General features: G+C 34.7%; 1 protein-coding gene across 1 annotated transcript in view; it reads left to right on the top strand.

The window, feature by feature from the left end:
• Positions 1–14,604, top strand: part of STAG2 (stromal antigen 2) — an 86,832-nt gene that overhangs the window by 16,924 nt on the left and 55,304 nt on the right. Inside the window, exons 4-7 of the mRNA XM_007953360.1 lie at positions 1,878–1,974; positions 6,703–6,779; positions 10,853–11,057; positions 13,407–13,558. Of these exons, the coding sequence (XP_007951551.1) occupies positions 1,878–1,974; positions 6,703–6,779; positions 10,853–11,057; positions 13,407–13,558 (531 nt within the window). The remainder of the gene's footprint in view (positions 1–1,877; positions 1,975–6,702; positions 6,780–10,852; positions 11,058–13,406; positions 13,559–14,604) is intronic.

Here is a 14,604-nt window from a genome sequence, read left to right as displayed (position 1 = left end):
TCAGCTCATATGCCTGTCTTCTATTTGGCTGAAAGCCACAGGAGTGGGTTCAGTTCCAGACCTGAAAGGCAGCTAGGGGCCATAGTATCAGGGATTCCCCCAGACTCCTATCAGACCAGCAAACCTGGTCCTCCCCTACCTTTTTTTTTTTTTTTTTAAATGATTTTGAGTTTTGTTCCACATTATTTTCCCACTCTATCCAGGAACTCCTACATAGATCCACCTCTGAGTGGTTGACAGTGGTACCTGGGAACCGTTTAATTCTTCTGGTCTCATAGTCATATAGGCTGAGGATCGCATGGTGTGCCAGTCCCTTGGACTTAGTTTCCATGGGTCTTTGGTTTTCTTCATTCTTCTTTGCTCTGGATGAGGAGAGACCCATCGTTGCACCTAGATGGCTTCTTGCAAGCTTTTAAGATCCCAGTCGCTACTCACCAAAGTAGGAGGTGGAACAATGTCTTGTGTAGTATGTTATGCCAGTTGACTTTGATGTCCCCTGTGGCTATGGTCCTGAGCCCACAGGTTCAACTACTCGGTTCCTCTGGGTAGCTGGCTGTGACTACAGCCTTGTCCCTTGTCAGCTCTACTATATACCTAGAAATTCTTATAGAACATCTTTTGTTCATATTTTTTATTGGACTATTTTTTTATTTATATCTGAGTACTAGTCCTCTATGAAGTATATGATTTGTAAATATTTTCTTCTACTTTATGGGTTTTCTTTTCACTTTCTTGAGAGTGTCCTTTGAAGCACAAAAGTTTTTAATTTTGGTGATTATCCGTTACCCTTTGATTTTGTTGCTTTGCTTTTGGTATAGTACCTGAGAAGGCTTTGTCATGAAGGTCATGAAGATTTACTTGTATGTGTCGTTCTAAATTTTGTAACTTAGACTTTTATGTTTTGGTCTGTGACCCATTTTGAATTAATTTTTTGTGTATGGTGTGAGGTAATGTCCAACTTCATTGTTTTCCATGTAGATATCCAGTTGTTCTAGTGCCATTTCTTGGAAAGACTATTCTTTCCTCCATTGAATTGTCTTGGTACTCTTGTTGAAAATGAATTACCCATAATTTAAGGACTCTATTCTATTGATCTATATGTTTATCCTCATGCCAGTACTACACTATCTTGATTACTGCAGCATTGTAGAAAGGTTTTAAATCATGTGAGTCCTCCAACTTTGTTCTTTTTTTGAAGATTGTTTTGGCTAATCTAAGCCCCTTGCATTATTGTAAGAACTTTATGATTAATTTTTCAGTTTCTGCAGAGAAGTTAACTGGGCTTTTGGTAAGGATTGCATTAAAAATCTATAGGCTAATTTCCAGAGCAAATTACGTCTTCAGATCCATAAACTGTCTTACTTTCTTTTAACCTTTATTTAGGCTTTAATTTGACTTTTTAAAAAAAATTGACATAGGACTATTAGTGCTCACTGGTGAAAAAAATAGTTTTTCTGCATTTTCTTCCTGATCTAGACATTCACTTTTTGTTTTTATTCCATTGAAGTATTAATATTTAAATGTCACTTATTACCACATTTTTGCCTAAAGGAAATACAGATGTGACTTGTAATATTTTCTAGGATATATTTAATAATAGTAGCAAATAGTAAACAATTACACTTTGTGTGCTGTAGTTGATGTTCAGATTCCATGTAATGCAAAATAAATAGAAAGATTAATCTTCATTATGTACTGTCAGTTGATTCATTGATTCTTTTCTTAAAATTTAACTTAAAATTTCAGTGTGTAAGTACATATAATAACTTGAAGTAATATACCACTTAATGTTTGAATCATATGACTTTTGTCAGACTTAATTGATTTTTAGAACATTAGGAAAAGCTAATAATTTTATTTTTTTCCCTCTGCTGTAGTCGGTGGTAGATGATTGGATAGAATCATACAAGCATGACCGAGATATAGCACTTCTTGACCTCATCAACTTTTTTATTCAGTGTTCAGGCTGTAAAGGTAAGATGTATTTATTTTGGAAGAAGAATACCTTCAAATAGTCTCTTCTTTTTTGTTGCCTAAAGAGATGTTAGCACAGTACATGGAAAAAATAATGCCAAGAGACTGAATTACTTGAATTTTACCCATACAAAATATTTAAGGAAAAAATAGCAAAGAACAAAATAAGACAGAAGTCTGTTGAGACAGTTGTATTCATATGTGAAAGTTACTGAGAAACATAGCAATTTATAATTGTTATGTTGCTTTTATTTAGATATATTTCCTACTATTAGCATCTATTTTTAGGAACAAAGAAATGGATTAAGAAGGGAGGAGGAAGACAATGAAGAAATACAGGTTCAGATGGCAGGGAATTATAAAGTATAGGGAACTATAAATTGCCATGAATAAATAGTAAGGAAGTAAGTACATAAGTAGGTGGGTAAGTAAGTAAATAGGGTGTTAGTGAAATTACCAGTTTTTGTAAAAGTTGGAGAAGCTATGATGTGGGAGTAGGGGTTTGTTTAAAGTGTTTTCACTTTATTTTGAAAGATTTTAAAATGAGTGGGGAAAGGTCAAAATACAGAAATGTGTTCTATAAGACAAAATTATGTAGGACAGACATTTGGCAGGGGGATAAAAGTTGAGGATTCGTAAGTCTTGATCTGGATCAGTAAATGAGTGAATCAAGCTCATGGACTGGTTCTGATCTGTCCTGTGTCTCCATAATACTTGGCCCATTTTTGAAATTCTAGGGGAAAAAAACCCAAGCAAGTAAGTTTTATGGCATTTTCCAGAAGTGTTAGGTTTTTTTTTTTTTTTTAAATCAAAATGACACCACAGTCATGGGCATTACAAGTCTAGAGGGATGATTGCTTTAAATTAGATTTTAAAGTTGAAATGCTAAAGAATTTGAATGATTTAAAGAAATTGGAAGAAGGAATTCATAAAGCATTTTTACTTACATCGTCTAGCACCTTTAATTCTGTAATACTCCTTTAACAATACTATAATTGGATTTGGTAAACCAGTAACATTGTAGGAACTGATGCATTTTATTTGTGATTTTTTGCAACACTGAATGCAGCATGCATAATTACAGTGATCTGTGCAGCTTGTTAGATGAATACATTAAATTCTTAAGTTTATGATCATCATGATGCCACTAACTTTGGTCAATTTTGAAAAAAAAATTGTCTTAATCTTAGCGTAGAGAGCAAGCTACATAGTTGATTGAATAAATCTTGACTTCATAGATAAAGGTAGCTACAACTCTGGATCAGAACTGTTCAGAGAGAATGTAGTGATGAAAATATGTATCTTTAAGGGTCTGAATGAGGTTGACTCAGAAAAACGAGATGTGTTTTAATTATTTGTACTAGAGTCCACTTTTCCGGAGTAGAAAGGGTACAAGTATTTGGCTCTTGTGATACTTTTATTTAACCAATTACTATGTCCTTTCACCTTAGATTCTTTGAAAATGCAAAGTTGATTGCAGAACAACTAAATAATTTCATGAGTTATAATTTTTAATTTTAGTCTTCCCTGTTTCAGCAAGGAGCTTTCATTCCTTAATTAGACTTCTAAATTGAAGTTTTCAAACAAGGCCATACCATAGTCATAGTTTCCCTTTATCAGATTCCGTCTTTTTTGCATTAATGTCTTTACAGCCATAGACTTACTAACTCAACCTTTGTACATACCTTATCACAAACAAACTTGTCAATATTTCTAAATATTGAACATCTGAAAACATAAATTATCAGCTAGATTTACGTACTGCTATAACCTGCCCACCATGGGTAACCCTGCTGGCATTTGCAACATCGGTGCCATGGCCTCCAGCTTCATAGCAACACGCAAGCCACCACAGGATGAGAAACAGACATTGTTTCCTTCTCTCCTTCCTGGTCACCTGTCACTTTCCCTTTAACAGTTTCTAACAGCCCCACTTCTTGTCTCCTACATTTAAAGGCAGTTGACTCATTTGACAGCTATTTTCCTTTCAAGGAGCCCTGTGGCATAGTGATTAAGTGCTCAGCTGATAGCTGAAAGGTAGGCAGTTCGAATCCCCTACCCACACCATATGAGAAAAGACCTGGTGATCTACTCCTGTAAAGATTTTTTGTGTGTCTTCTAGTTGATTCCAAATTATGGGAAACCATATGGGGCAGTTTTACTGTTATTTAGGGTTACTGTGAGTTAGAATCAACTTGAATGCACACAACAACCACCACTTTAATTTCTACTCAGAGACCCTTTTCTGAATATTTTTGGGTTTCTGACTATTATATTGAGTGATGGGGGTTAAGGACTTTAGAAAGTGAGCATTTGTCAAAATCTGTATCCATGTTTGTTTTGAGACTTAATTATGTGTAGACATTTGTTTCATAAAAGTGATCCAGTTACTTGTCATTGTCTTTGCCAAGTGTACAGGAGGACCTGCGTATAAAGTATGAGAAGATTCTGAAGAGAGAGAGATGAGTGTCCGTTAAAAACAAAAATTCTTAATATTTTTGAGTATATTTTTCTTTCACTAGGGAAATGGTACTTCAAAATCTGGTGATACAGATTGATATCTATATATCTGTAGATAGAATTATTTCGTTCTTTTTAAGGTTTTGATTAGGGTTCTTCCAAGGCAATACTAGAACTCGATCTCACCTTGGGGGGGGTGGTGGATCATGATGTAGGTACATAATGTTAGACAAATTGGTTAACTTCTCTTACTCTTAGATTCCTTGTTTGTAAGACAGGGCCATAGTACCTTCTTCATAAGATTATCAGGCCTGATTGTATGTGAAGTGGCAGGCACATTGCAGCCCCAATGAATGTTAGTTCCTGTGGGCAATCTTGGTGTAGTGCCTAAGGCACTTGACTGCTAACTAGAAGGCTGGCAGTTCAAACCCACCAGCCATTCCTCGGAAGGAAGGTTGGGCCATCTATTTCCGTAATGATACTGCCTCTGAAACCCAGGGAGGGGTCGCCATGAGTCGGGGCCGACTTGACGGCACATAACAACAACCACTTCAGGGTTTGTTAGGCTATTGAGAATCTTAAATTGCATGCCCATGGAGAAGTAGCTAAATATCAGTTGTTTGGGTTTAGAAATGGAAAAGGAGTGTGAAATTTTTTTATTTTAAAATTTTATCTTTATTGTTACTTATTTTGATATATAGTTCTAATACATGCATGTATGAAATTATAACTAATTTTTATTATATATCTCTATACCAAAATATTTTCCTTTTAGATATTACCATACTGTATTTAAGGAACTCTGGTAGCGTAGTGCCTAAGTTATGTGACTACCAACCAGAAGGCTGGTGGTTCAAACCCTTCAGCCACTCCTCGGAAGGAAGGTTGGGCAACCTACTTCCGTAGTGATAACTGCCTTGGAAACCCAAGGAGGGGTAGCTAGGAATCGGGTCCAACTCGACAACAACATACTCTATTTAGGAGCTCTTGTGGTGCAATGGTTAAAATCATTTGGCTGCTAACCAAAAGGTCCACAGTTTGAACCCACCGACTGCTCTGTGGGAAAAAGATGAGGCATTCTGCTTTTGGTAAAGATTTATGGCCTTGGACACCCTATGGGGGGCAGTTCTACTCAGTTCTGTAGGGTCACTATGAGTCGGAATCTACTCAGAGGGCGGGGTTTGGTTTTGGTTATACTACATATATGGTATTTGTATTAATCAGACTGGTAAGCAAGTGAATGATCCAGTTATAGAAATTACGCTTTTGAAAAGTCCAGTGTGTGTGTGTATGTATGCATGTATGTGTATGTAGATATATGTATATGTACACATGTATGCATGTATATATATATATATAATTTGACACACCATCAGTGGATGTATATGTACATTTTTTTCTTGCATTGTCTCCTACTTGTAACTTTTTCTCGGAAATCTCTTTCCTGATGTTTAATCTCTCACCGGTTAATTTTTACTTCTGATTTAGACGACTCCTCCCCCTTCCCATTCTTCTTTAAAATCCTAATGTCCTTATCAGATTACTTCATGAAACTACTCTTGATCTCCTGTTTCGTGGTGATTTTTGCTTTTCCCCTAAGCTATAGTATTCTTTTCGGCATTGCCTCTCATATTAGGCCATTTATTATGTACTGTGTTTAATAAAGTTTGCTTTTTGTTTCCCTTTTTTAAAAATCTTAATTTCCAACTAGGTTCCAGGCTCCTATAGGAGTGGGAACTTCACTTTACTACTTACACTTATTTGCAGCCCTTGTAGCGAATGTAAGGATGTTGTTGCCCTTATATATAATAAAACCCATTGCCATCTATTTGATTCCAACTTAATAAATACTTCTTTGGTCTTTATGGCTTTTTAAGGCCTTGCTTAAGTTAACTCTCTTATTCTTTTCCTTAATCATCTTGAGATCCATCTTCATGGTTCTAAATGTTTCCTTGGATCCTGCCTCACCCTTGATGACATATAGTTTATATTAAAGGAGCTGAAGTTGTAAAATGTTACAGACATGAATACAGTTAAGGCAGTTAGATATGGCTGAGACTGATTGTGCTAGGAAGAAAGATCCGTGTCAGGTGCGTGGGGCTGTTTCCTTGTTCATACTGATAGTGGTATCATCATACAGATCACATGAAGAAGTATGTCTTCATTAGGAGGTAATTGTAGACATCTTTGAGTTAGAGACTTATCTACAAGTTTTCTTTGTTCTTTTCATTATACCATGTATTAACTTCTGACACTTGAAAATTTCAGGAGTTGTCACAGCGGAAATGTTTAGACATATGCAGAATTCTGAAATAATTCGAAAAATGACTGAAGAATTTGATGAGGTAACTATCACCCTAAATGTTTTAATAGTTTTATGCATGTTGATCTTGATTTACTCTTCAATGTATTTGTTAAATTCTCAGTATTAGTGTTACATTAGTAAGAGCTTTGGTTTCAGATTTAGTTTTCAGGTTATCAGATGATGATGGCTGTGTGATCTTGCGCAGGTTGTTGTCTTGGCATGTTTCATTTTTTGTGAATTGGGGATGGTGATACTTAGAAGATAGTTATGCAGGTTGAAATTAGTAATATTTGAAAATTGCTTAGCATTTTACAATACCTGGCACATAGTATGGACTTGATAAATGGTCGGTATTATTATTTTAATAAATAAAAAACTAAAATTTCAAGTTGTAAGACTATTTAGAGCATAAGAACATATCCCATAGTATTGTAAAATAAAAATTTGGTTAATTTTGAGGAACTTGGAGATTTGCAAAAGAATAATATACAAGATTGTTTTTAAAACTCCTTTATGTTTCAAATATGAGTAATAAGAATAACAATAAAAAACATAGTAGGGATTTTTGTCTTTTTTTCCCACAGTTGTATTTCATTTCCAGTAGTTTTACTCTCCCAAAACTTTTCACCATGAATTTTCAAGTAGAAAGCCTTGTTTCATTGATTTCTACTTGGTCACTGTTCTTTGCTTATTCTGATGGAGCTTTGAACTGTCATTCTAAAAGATAGGAGTTGTTAAAAAGGCTTTGACAATCACTAGGTTGTGTATTAATTAGTCCCCAAGTAGTTGAGTGGTAGTCATGAGTAATTTTTGTTAAACCTTTAGATGTGAAATGTTTTAGTGTGAACCTTCTTGGTAAAAGGAAACAATTATTTAAGTTTGAAATCCTGAAATAAGATTTGAGAATGTTACCAAATTAAGCCATTAAGAGCAATATGTCAGTACATTTTGCTTATGAGAAAATATGGAAAAAGCATTTTTGGTCAGTGGTAAGACTTTATTTTCAGATGAGAAACAGTTTAATTTGTTGCTTAAATACTGAACAGCATATTATGATACGTTGATTATCTTTTTGAAAGTTATTAGGCATATTGATTCTAATTATAGTGTTCCTATTGCAAAAGCCTCTTTTCAGTTAAAGTTTTAAAATAGAAATGCAAGGTTCAGCTAAGTCCCACTCTTTAAAAATTTTTGTTTATAACTTGTGAATCAATACATGTTAAAATCATGTACTTTTATTACCAAAATTCAATGAAAAGAAGGAATTGACCATCAAGTTACTTACTAAAATTATGTGTAGCCATTATGTTTTCAATGCCAGAAATTATTAACATTCATTTTGTTGTCAGTTTTTTAAATTAATTTTTAATATTTTAAAATTGTGATGTATGTATGTATATATATTTTATGCATACAATTCACTGGCATTAATTACATTCATAATTTTGTTGCAACCATCAGTAATATTTATGTCCAAAAGTTTTTCATTACTCCAAACAGAGAAACTCTGTACTTATTAAGTAATAACTCCTCATTCTCCTATCTGTACACCTATTCTGTAAAAGCTATTCTGTTTTTGGTCTCTTTGAATTTGCCTGTTCTAGAGACTTACTGTAAGTGGAAGCATACATTACTTGTCTTTTTGGGTCTGGCTCATTTCAGTTAGATTAATGTTTTCAAGATGCATCCCTATTGTAGCATGTATCAGAATTTCATTCCATTCCTTTTTTATGGCTGAATAATATTTCACTTTTTTTTTTTACCCCCCACTTATCTGATGATAGACACTTGGATTGTTTCTACCTTTTGACTATTGTGAATAATGCTTCTATGAACATTAGCTTACAAATGTCTGTTTTCAGTTCTCTTGGATATATACTCAAGGAGGGCAATTTTGGTAATATGTTTAACTTTTTGAGGAACTGTCAGAGCATTTTCCACAGTGGGTGTACCATTTTATATTTCCACTAGCATTGGGTGAAGAGTCCAGTTTCTCCACATCCTTGCCAATGTTTATTATTTTTTGATTTTTTTAATAATAGCCACTCTACTGGGTGTAAAGTGGTATCTCATGTTGATTTTCATTTACATTTGTTAGGCATCTTTTCCTGTGTTATTGGCCATTTGTATATCTTCTTTGGAGATATGTCTGTTAAAGCCCTTTGCCCATTTTTTACTTGTGGTGTGTCTCTCTATTGAGTTGTCTGACTTAGTGATATATTCTGAATATTAAACCCTTATTAGACACATGATTTGCATATATATTCTCCCATTCTGTGACTTGTCTTTTCTCTTTTCTTGATAATACCCTCTGGTAATCCAGAGTTTTTAATTTGGATGCAGTCTAGTTTATGTAGTTTATCTGTTTGTCTTTGGTTGCTTATGCTTTCAGTGTCATATTTAAGAATCCATCACCAAAATCAAAGTCATGATGATTTACCCCTATTTTACTCCTTCAAATTCTGTGATTTTAACATTTGCATTTAAGTCATTGATCCATTTTGAGTTCATTTTTATATATGGTGTGAGGTTGGAGTGCAACTTCATTATTATGCACCTGGCAATCAAGTTGTCCCATCACCATTTTGTTGAAAAGACTATTCTGTTCCCATTGAGTAGACTTTGCATCTTTGCTGAAAATCAGTTGCTTATAGATATATGAGGTAGATCTGGTAGCATAGTGCCTAAGGCAAACCTGAAGGCTGGAGGTTCAACTTCCATAGTGAATACCACCTTAGAAACCCAAGGAGAGGTCGCTATGAGTCGAGCCCGAGTTGACGGCTCATAGCAACAACATAGGTGCATAAGTTTATTTCTGTTCTCTCAGTTATATTCTGTGGGTCTGTGTATTTATTCTTATGCCAGTATCACATTGTCTTAATTGCTATAGCTTTGTAGTTAATTTTGGATTTGGGGTATGTGTTTAGTAGCTTTTTTATTTGCATGATTTTACTTCTTCCTCAGGAAGCTGCTATTTTATTTGAGGTTTGTTGGAGAGTTTGGAGTAAATAGATTAAATTATTAATCTAATTCTATTTTGATTAATAACTGAGTTTCTAGGATCAATTTGTTCAGTATTATGTCTTGTTCCTTACTGTCTTTTTCTATACTACATTGTTTTTTTTAGCTAGATACTAGTCATACAATACCATATGGATAGAAGGTCATTCTCCCCAGGAATGACTTTAAAAATAAAAATGTTCTAATAGCAAAAATGAATTGCTAACAATTTACTAAATGGTACTAGTAAAATTACGTTAAGTCTCCAGGTTATTCTTTTTTGATGTGATCCATAATTTTAAAAATTTTTATTGTGATTTGGGTGAAAGTTTACAGAGCAAATTCATTTTCCATACAGCAGTTCATACACATTTTTTGTCTCATGACGTTGACTGCAATTCTGTAGGTTATTCTTCTCAGAAACTCTTACTTTTATATATTCTATATAGTAATGGTCCCTAACTTTCTTTTTAGGGACATTCTTGGAGGGCATGCTTGTTTTTAATGATTTATGAAGAATCTCAATTTTACCTCTGTGGACATTGCCCCATCTTTGTACAAAGGAAAACCTGAACCACCAATCTTTTAAGGACATATTACCTTTATTTCCATTTCGTTTTTTCATTATTTTTGATTGTTTATATCTTTTGACTCTTTGATGCCTTAAAAGTAATGAAAAAGACACATTATAGTCCTTTATTGATTTATAAATCATATATCATTCTGTTACGCTGTGGGTGAGCATATGATTTCATCATTTTGAATCCATTAAAAAATTTTGTTTGCTTTTGTTTCAGAGGAATTTAATAAGTATTATTCTTTGTTTATCAGAGTAGTGTTTAGGTTTATTGGGTAAAGTATTTTCTTTTTTACCCCTGAGTTAAAAAGTATATCCTTTCATTGGTCAAAATGAGTCCACAATGTCCAATTTGTTCTTAAGGTTCCTCTACCATTGCATATTATTCTTCTGCCTACTCTGAGGGTTTATTGGACTAGAAAGGTGAGATAAAGGAGTCTTTTTGTGCTTTGGCCTAGGGCTTTGTAAAAAAAAAAGTGGGATTTTGTTAAATCATGCATTTTAAATGAAATTGCTGTTTCAAATTTTTATTTTAGGATAGTGGAGATTATCCACTTACCATGGCCGGTCCTCAGTGGAAGAAGTTCAAATCCAGTTTTTGTGAATTCATTGGTGTATTAGTACGGCAGTGTCAATATAGTATCATATATGATGAGTACATGATGGATACAGTAATTTCACTTCTTACTGGATTGTCTGACTCACAAGTCAGAGCATTTCGACATACAAGCACCCTGGCAGGTTCGTATTTAGAAGTATTTTCTGTTTGTTGCTATAGGTTGAAGATAAAAACGATTGTCATTAAGGGACAGGAGAAAATAGTGACTGAAATTAATTTCATTTATAAAGTGACAACTAAATAGACCTCCTCTCAGCCTCCTTCCCCCAGTGAATTATTTGGAATGGGATGCTGTTTTCTGTTGGGAGTCTGTGAGGTCGTACTATAGCTAGTATATGGTGATTTTCTTGTGGGAAACCCACTTGATTATTATGTCAAATCAAGGAGAAAGAGGTGGGCAGGTAATGGATATTTGAGAGCTTTATCATCGTGGAGGATGTTGACAGCAAACTTGAGGAGACTGTTGGGGTTGAAGTGTAGTCATTTTGGGTATGCAATACTGATGTCCCTACATTTTGATGGCCCCTACAGGATGACATCTAGTGTTTTACTCATACTGCAAAAAGTTGATATTCTTTGAAACTTTTCTGGATAACTTTAGCCTGGATAAATTTCTTTGATCTTTAAATTTTAAGTGAAATGAGTCACATTTTTGATTGAGGCACCCAGTGAGGTTTAATTCTAGGGGAGTGGTTTTTGGTATTGGTGTTGATAAAAATCTTTTTGGGTTTTCATTCTTGCTAAAGGTAAAATTTGCTGACACTTATTGAATAGGTGCTTTATGATTTGAGTTTGGAATAAATCAGGTAAGCTTTAGTTGTTATTACAGTCATCAAAGCCTTAACGATACAGAATTTCTATTATGTACTTCAAAAATTTTTCATTCTCTGTGGACTTTTTTGTCTTTCCTTTATTTTTCCAAAGAAATGAGGCTGTGATTAAAGATCTAACTCTATTAAATCCTCCATTTTTAAAAATAAAATGCAGACAATCTTCTTTATAGCTTTTATTTTTGTTTTTAGATTCATAGTCACAAAATAAAATGAATGTGGTCTCATTTTATTTAAGGGTAGTGTTCAATATCAAGAACTTGATGTCTGAAGTAAATTAATGCACGTACCATAGGTGAGGAGCTCTGGTAGCATAGTGGCTAAAGCACTTGACTGCTAACCAGAAGGCTGGCGGTTCAAACCCACTAGCCACTCCTCGGAAGGAAGGTTGGGCAATCCTACTTTCGTAGTGATACTGCCTCGGAAACCCAAGGAGGGGTCGCTATGAGTCGGGGCCGACTCGACGGCACATAACAACAACAACAACAATCATAGGGTGAATAGTTTTAGATCTGAATGATAAAAACAGGCTGATTTGCTGAGGGTATGACCTAGCTAGTTGCAGAAAATTGGGTAATGTCTCTTTAGGAGAGTTAGTAGGAACAAATTGAGCTGCAGTTTCACTTTGCTGTGTTGTGGAATGCACCAGGTCTGAGAAATAGTCTCGAGTTAGCTAAAGAAAGGATGCAATGATCGGATCGTTCAGCTGATAGCATAAATGAAGGCGGTGAATGTCTTCTGTGGAGTAACAAGGTGTTGATCTAAAGGAAGTATTACAAAACACTTTATTGAGTGGCATTTTTAACTCTGTGTGTTCAACTTTTCATCTAGATCTATTCTTCAGTTTCATTACTGTCTTTATGATGATTGTCATCATTAGTTACCATAGAGTAAGTAGATTCGACTCCTGGGAGTCCTGTACAGTGGGAAATACTTGGTCAACATTAATGACCATGTGCAGAGTAGAACTGTCCTGTAGGTTTTTCTTGGCTTGAGCTGTCTCTAGATGGGTTTGAACCATCAATCTTTCAACTAGTAGTTGAGCTTAATAATTTGTACTTCTGGGACTAAAAATTTAAAAGAAAGCAAATAATTAGAAAATGCCAGCATTTTTATATCCAGTATAGTTTGATATAAAATAGTCAAGCTGCCTTTGGTTTCCAAGAAATAACTGGTAGATTAACTAATTTACTTAGAAGATGACACATAGACTCAAAAAGATTATTGTAGGGGACATATTACAGCATAGTGGGATTTGAGCTTGAAGTCTTGCGTCATATTACCTGGTTTGTCATCCTGGTTTAAGTACTAACTATGTAATCTGAGACAAGTTTCTTAATCTCTCTGACCTTCAGTTTCCTCATGAATGATATGAGGATAATCTTTGAGGACTGTTGTGAGCATTAAGAGATAATACATGAAAAGTACTAACATAAGTAACTGGCATATGGTAAGTGTCCAATACACATTAGTTGTTGTTGTATTATTATTGTTATCATTTGTAGCAGCTGTATTTTTCTTTTCTGTTAGAAGCAGAACAACCCATCTTGATGTTTTTAATTTCTTTTCATTTGATCTTAAATTGTAAAATTTTGCATCTGTTAGACTAATTTAATCAACATTTTCCCCTTTTGAAAATAGCTATGAAGTTGATGACAGCTTTGGTGAATGTGGCACTAAATCTTAGCATTAATATGGATAATACTCAGAGGCAATATGAGGCAGAACGGAATAAAATGATTGGGAAACGAGCCAATGAGAGGCTAGAACTTCTGCTACAAAAGCGGAAAGAGGTAAACCTTTTATGGTGAATTTTCTATCACTAATATATGACCACTAATTATGGTATAACTTTGTTATTTCATCAGTTAAAATGTTTTGAAGCATTTAACATTTATAATTTGAATGTTGTTATGTCTAATTTGGGAGCTCTGGTAGCATAGTGGCTAAGTCACTTGCCTGCTAACCAGACGGCTGGCAGTTCAAACTCACCAGCCACTCCTCGGAAGGAAGGTTGGGCAATCCTAATTTAAAGTTTTTGTTGAAAATTCATGTCAGTAATACCCTCCATGTATATTTTCTCTCTGTGTGGATGAGTGGAAAGAATAGGAAGGCCTAAAGTTCAGTCTCAGCTGTGTGCTGCTGTGCATTCTGAAAAGTTCTCTAAGCATTCGTATTATCCATCTTAATTGTGAAAATATCTACTAACTACCTCACTCAGCTTGTTGCCATGATAAAATAAGATATTTCACTGAGGTGAAATGACCTTGAAAAATAAAGTCTAAGCTGTTTGTGACCTCTAAATCTGAACATTGATGAATGACCACCAACTTCAACTTTGAGCAAACTAATTTTTACAGCTTTATTCTATATAATAGTAACTAAATCTTCTTGAAGCTGTATATGTAACTGGAAAATCCAGTAATGACAAAACAGTGTATCCAGTAGGGGAGCCATTTAGGCTCCCTCAGAGAGGTAGATTCTGAGGGGCATGGAAGAATGTGTGGTTGAGGACTCTCTCCCTCACAACCTGACCTTTGACTGTCATGACTTCATCCTTCACTGGTGATGAGATATTTTGCAATCTGGTAATTGTGATGCTAATTTTTTCCCTAATAATCAAGGTCTCATGTTTCAAAAAAAAAATGTATAATGCAGTTCAGTTCAAATATTTGTGTGGTAATTCATATAAACTACTTACTTTATTGCTAAAGTTTTTGTGAGGTGGCAACTGTAATTTTAAATTGTTGTTGTTGTTGTTGTTATGTGCCGTCGAGTCGGCCCCGACTCATAGCGACCCCTCCTTGGGTTTCCGAGGCAGTTATCACTACGGAAGTAG

This window comes from Orycteropus afer, unplaced genomic scaffold, assembly GCF_000298275.1.
Source record: "Orycteropus afer afer isolate SDZICR_OR568_19922 unplaced genomic scaffold, OryAfe1.0 scaffold00388, whole genome shotgun sequence".
In the NCBI taxonomy this organism is placed as follows: Eukaryota; Metazoa; Chordata; class Mammalia; order Tubulidentata; family Orycteropodidae; genus Orycteropus; species Orycteropus afer.
This window is presented reverse-complemented; position numbering and strand designations above follow the sequence as displayed.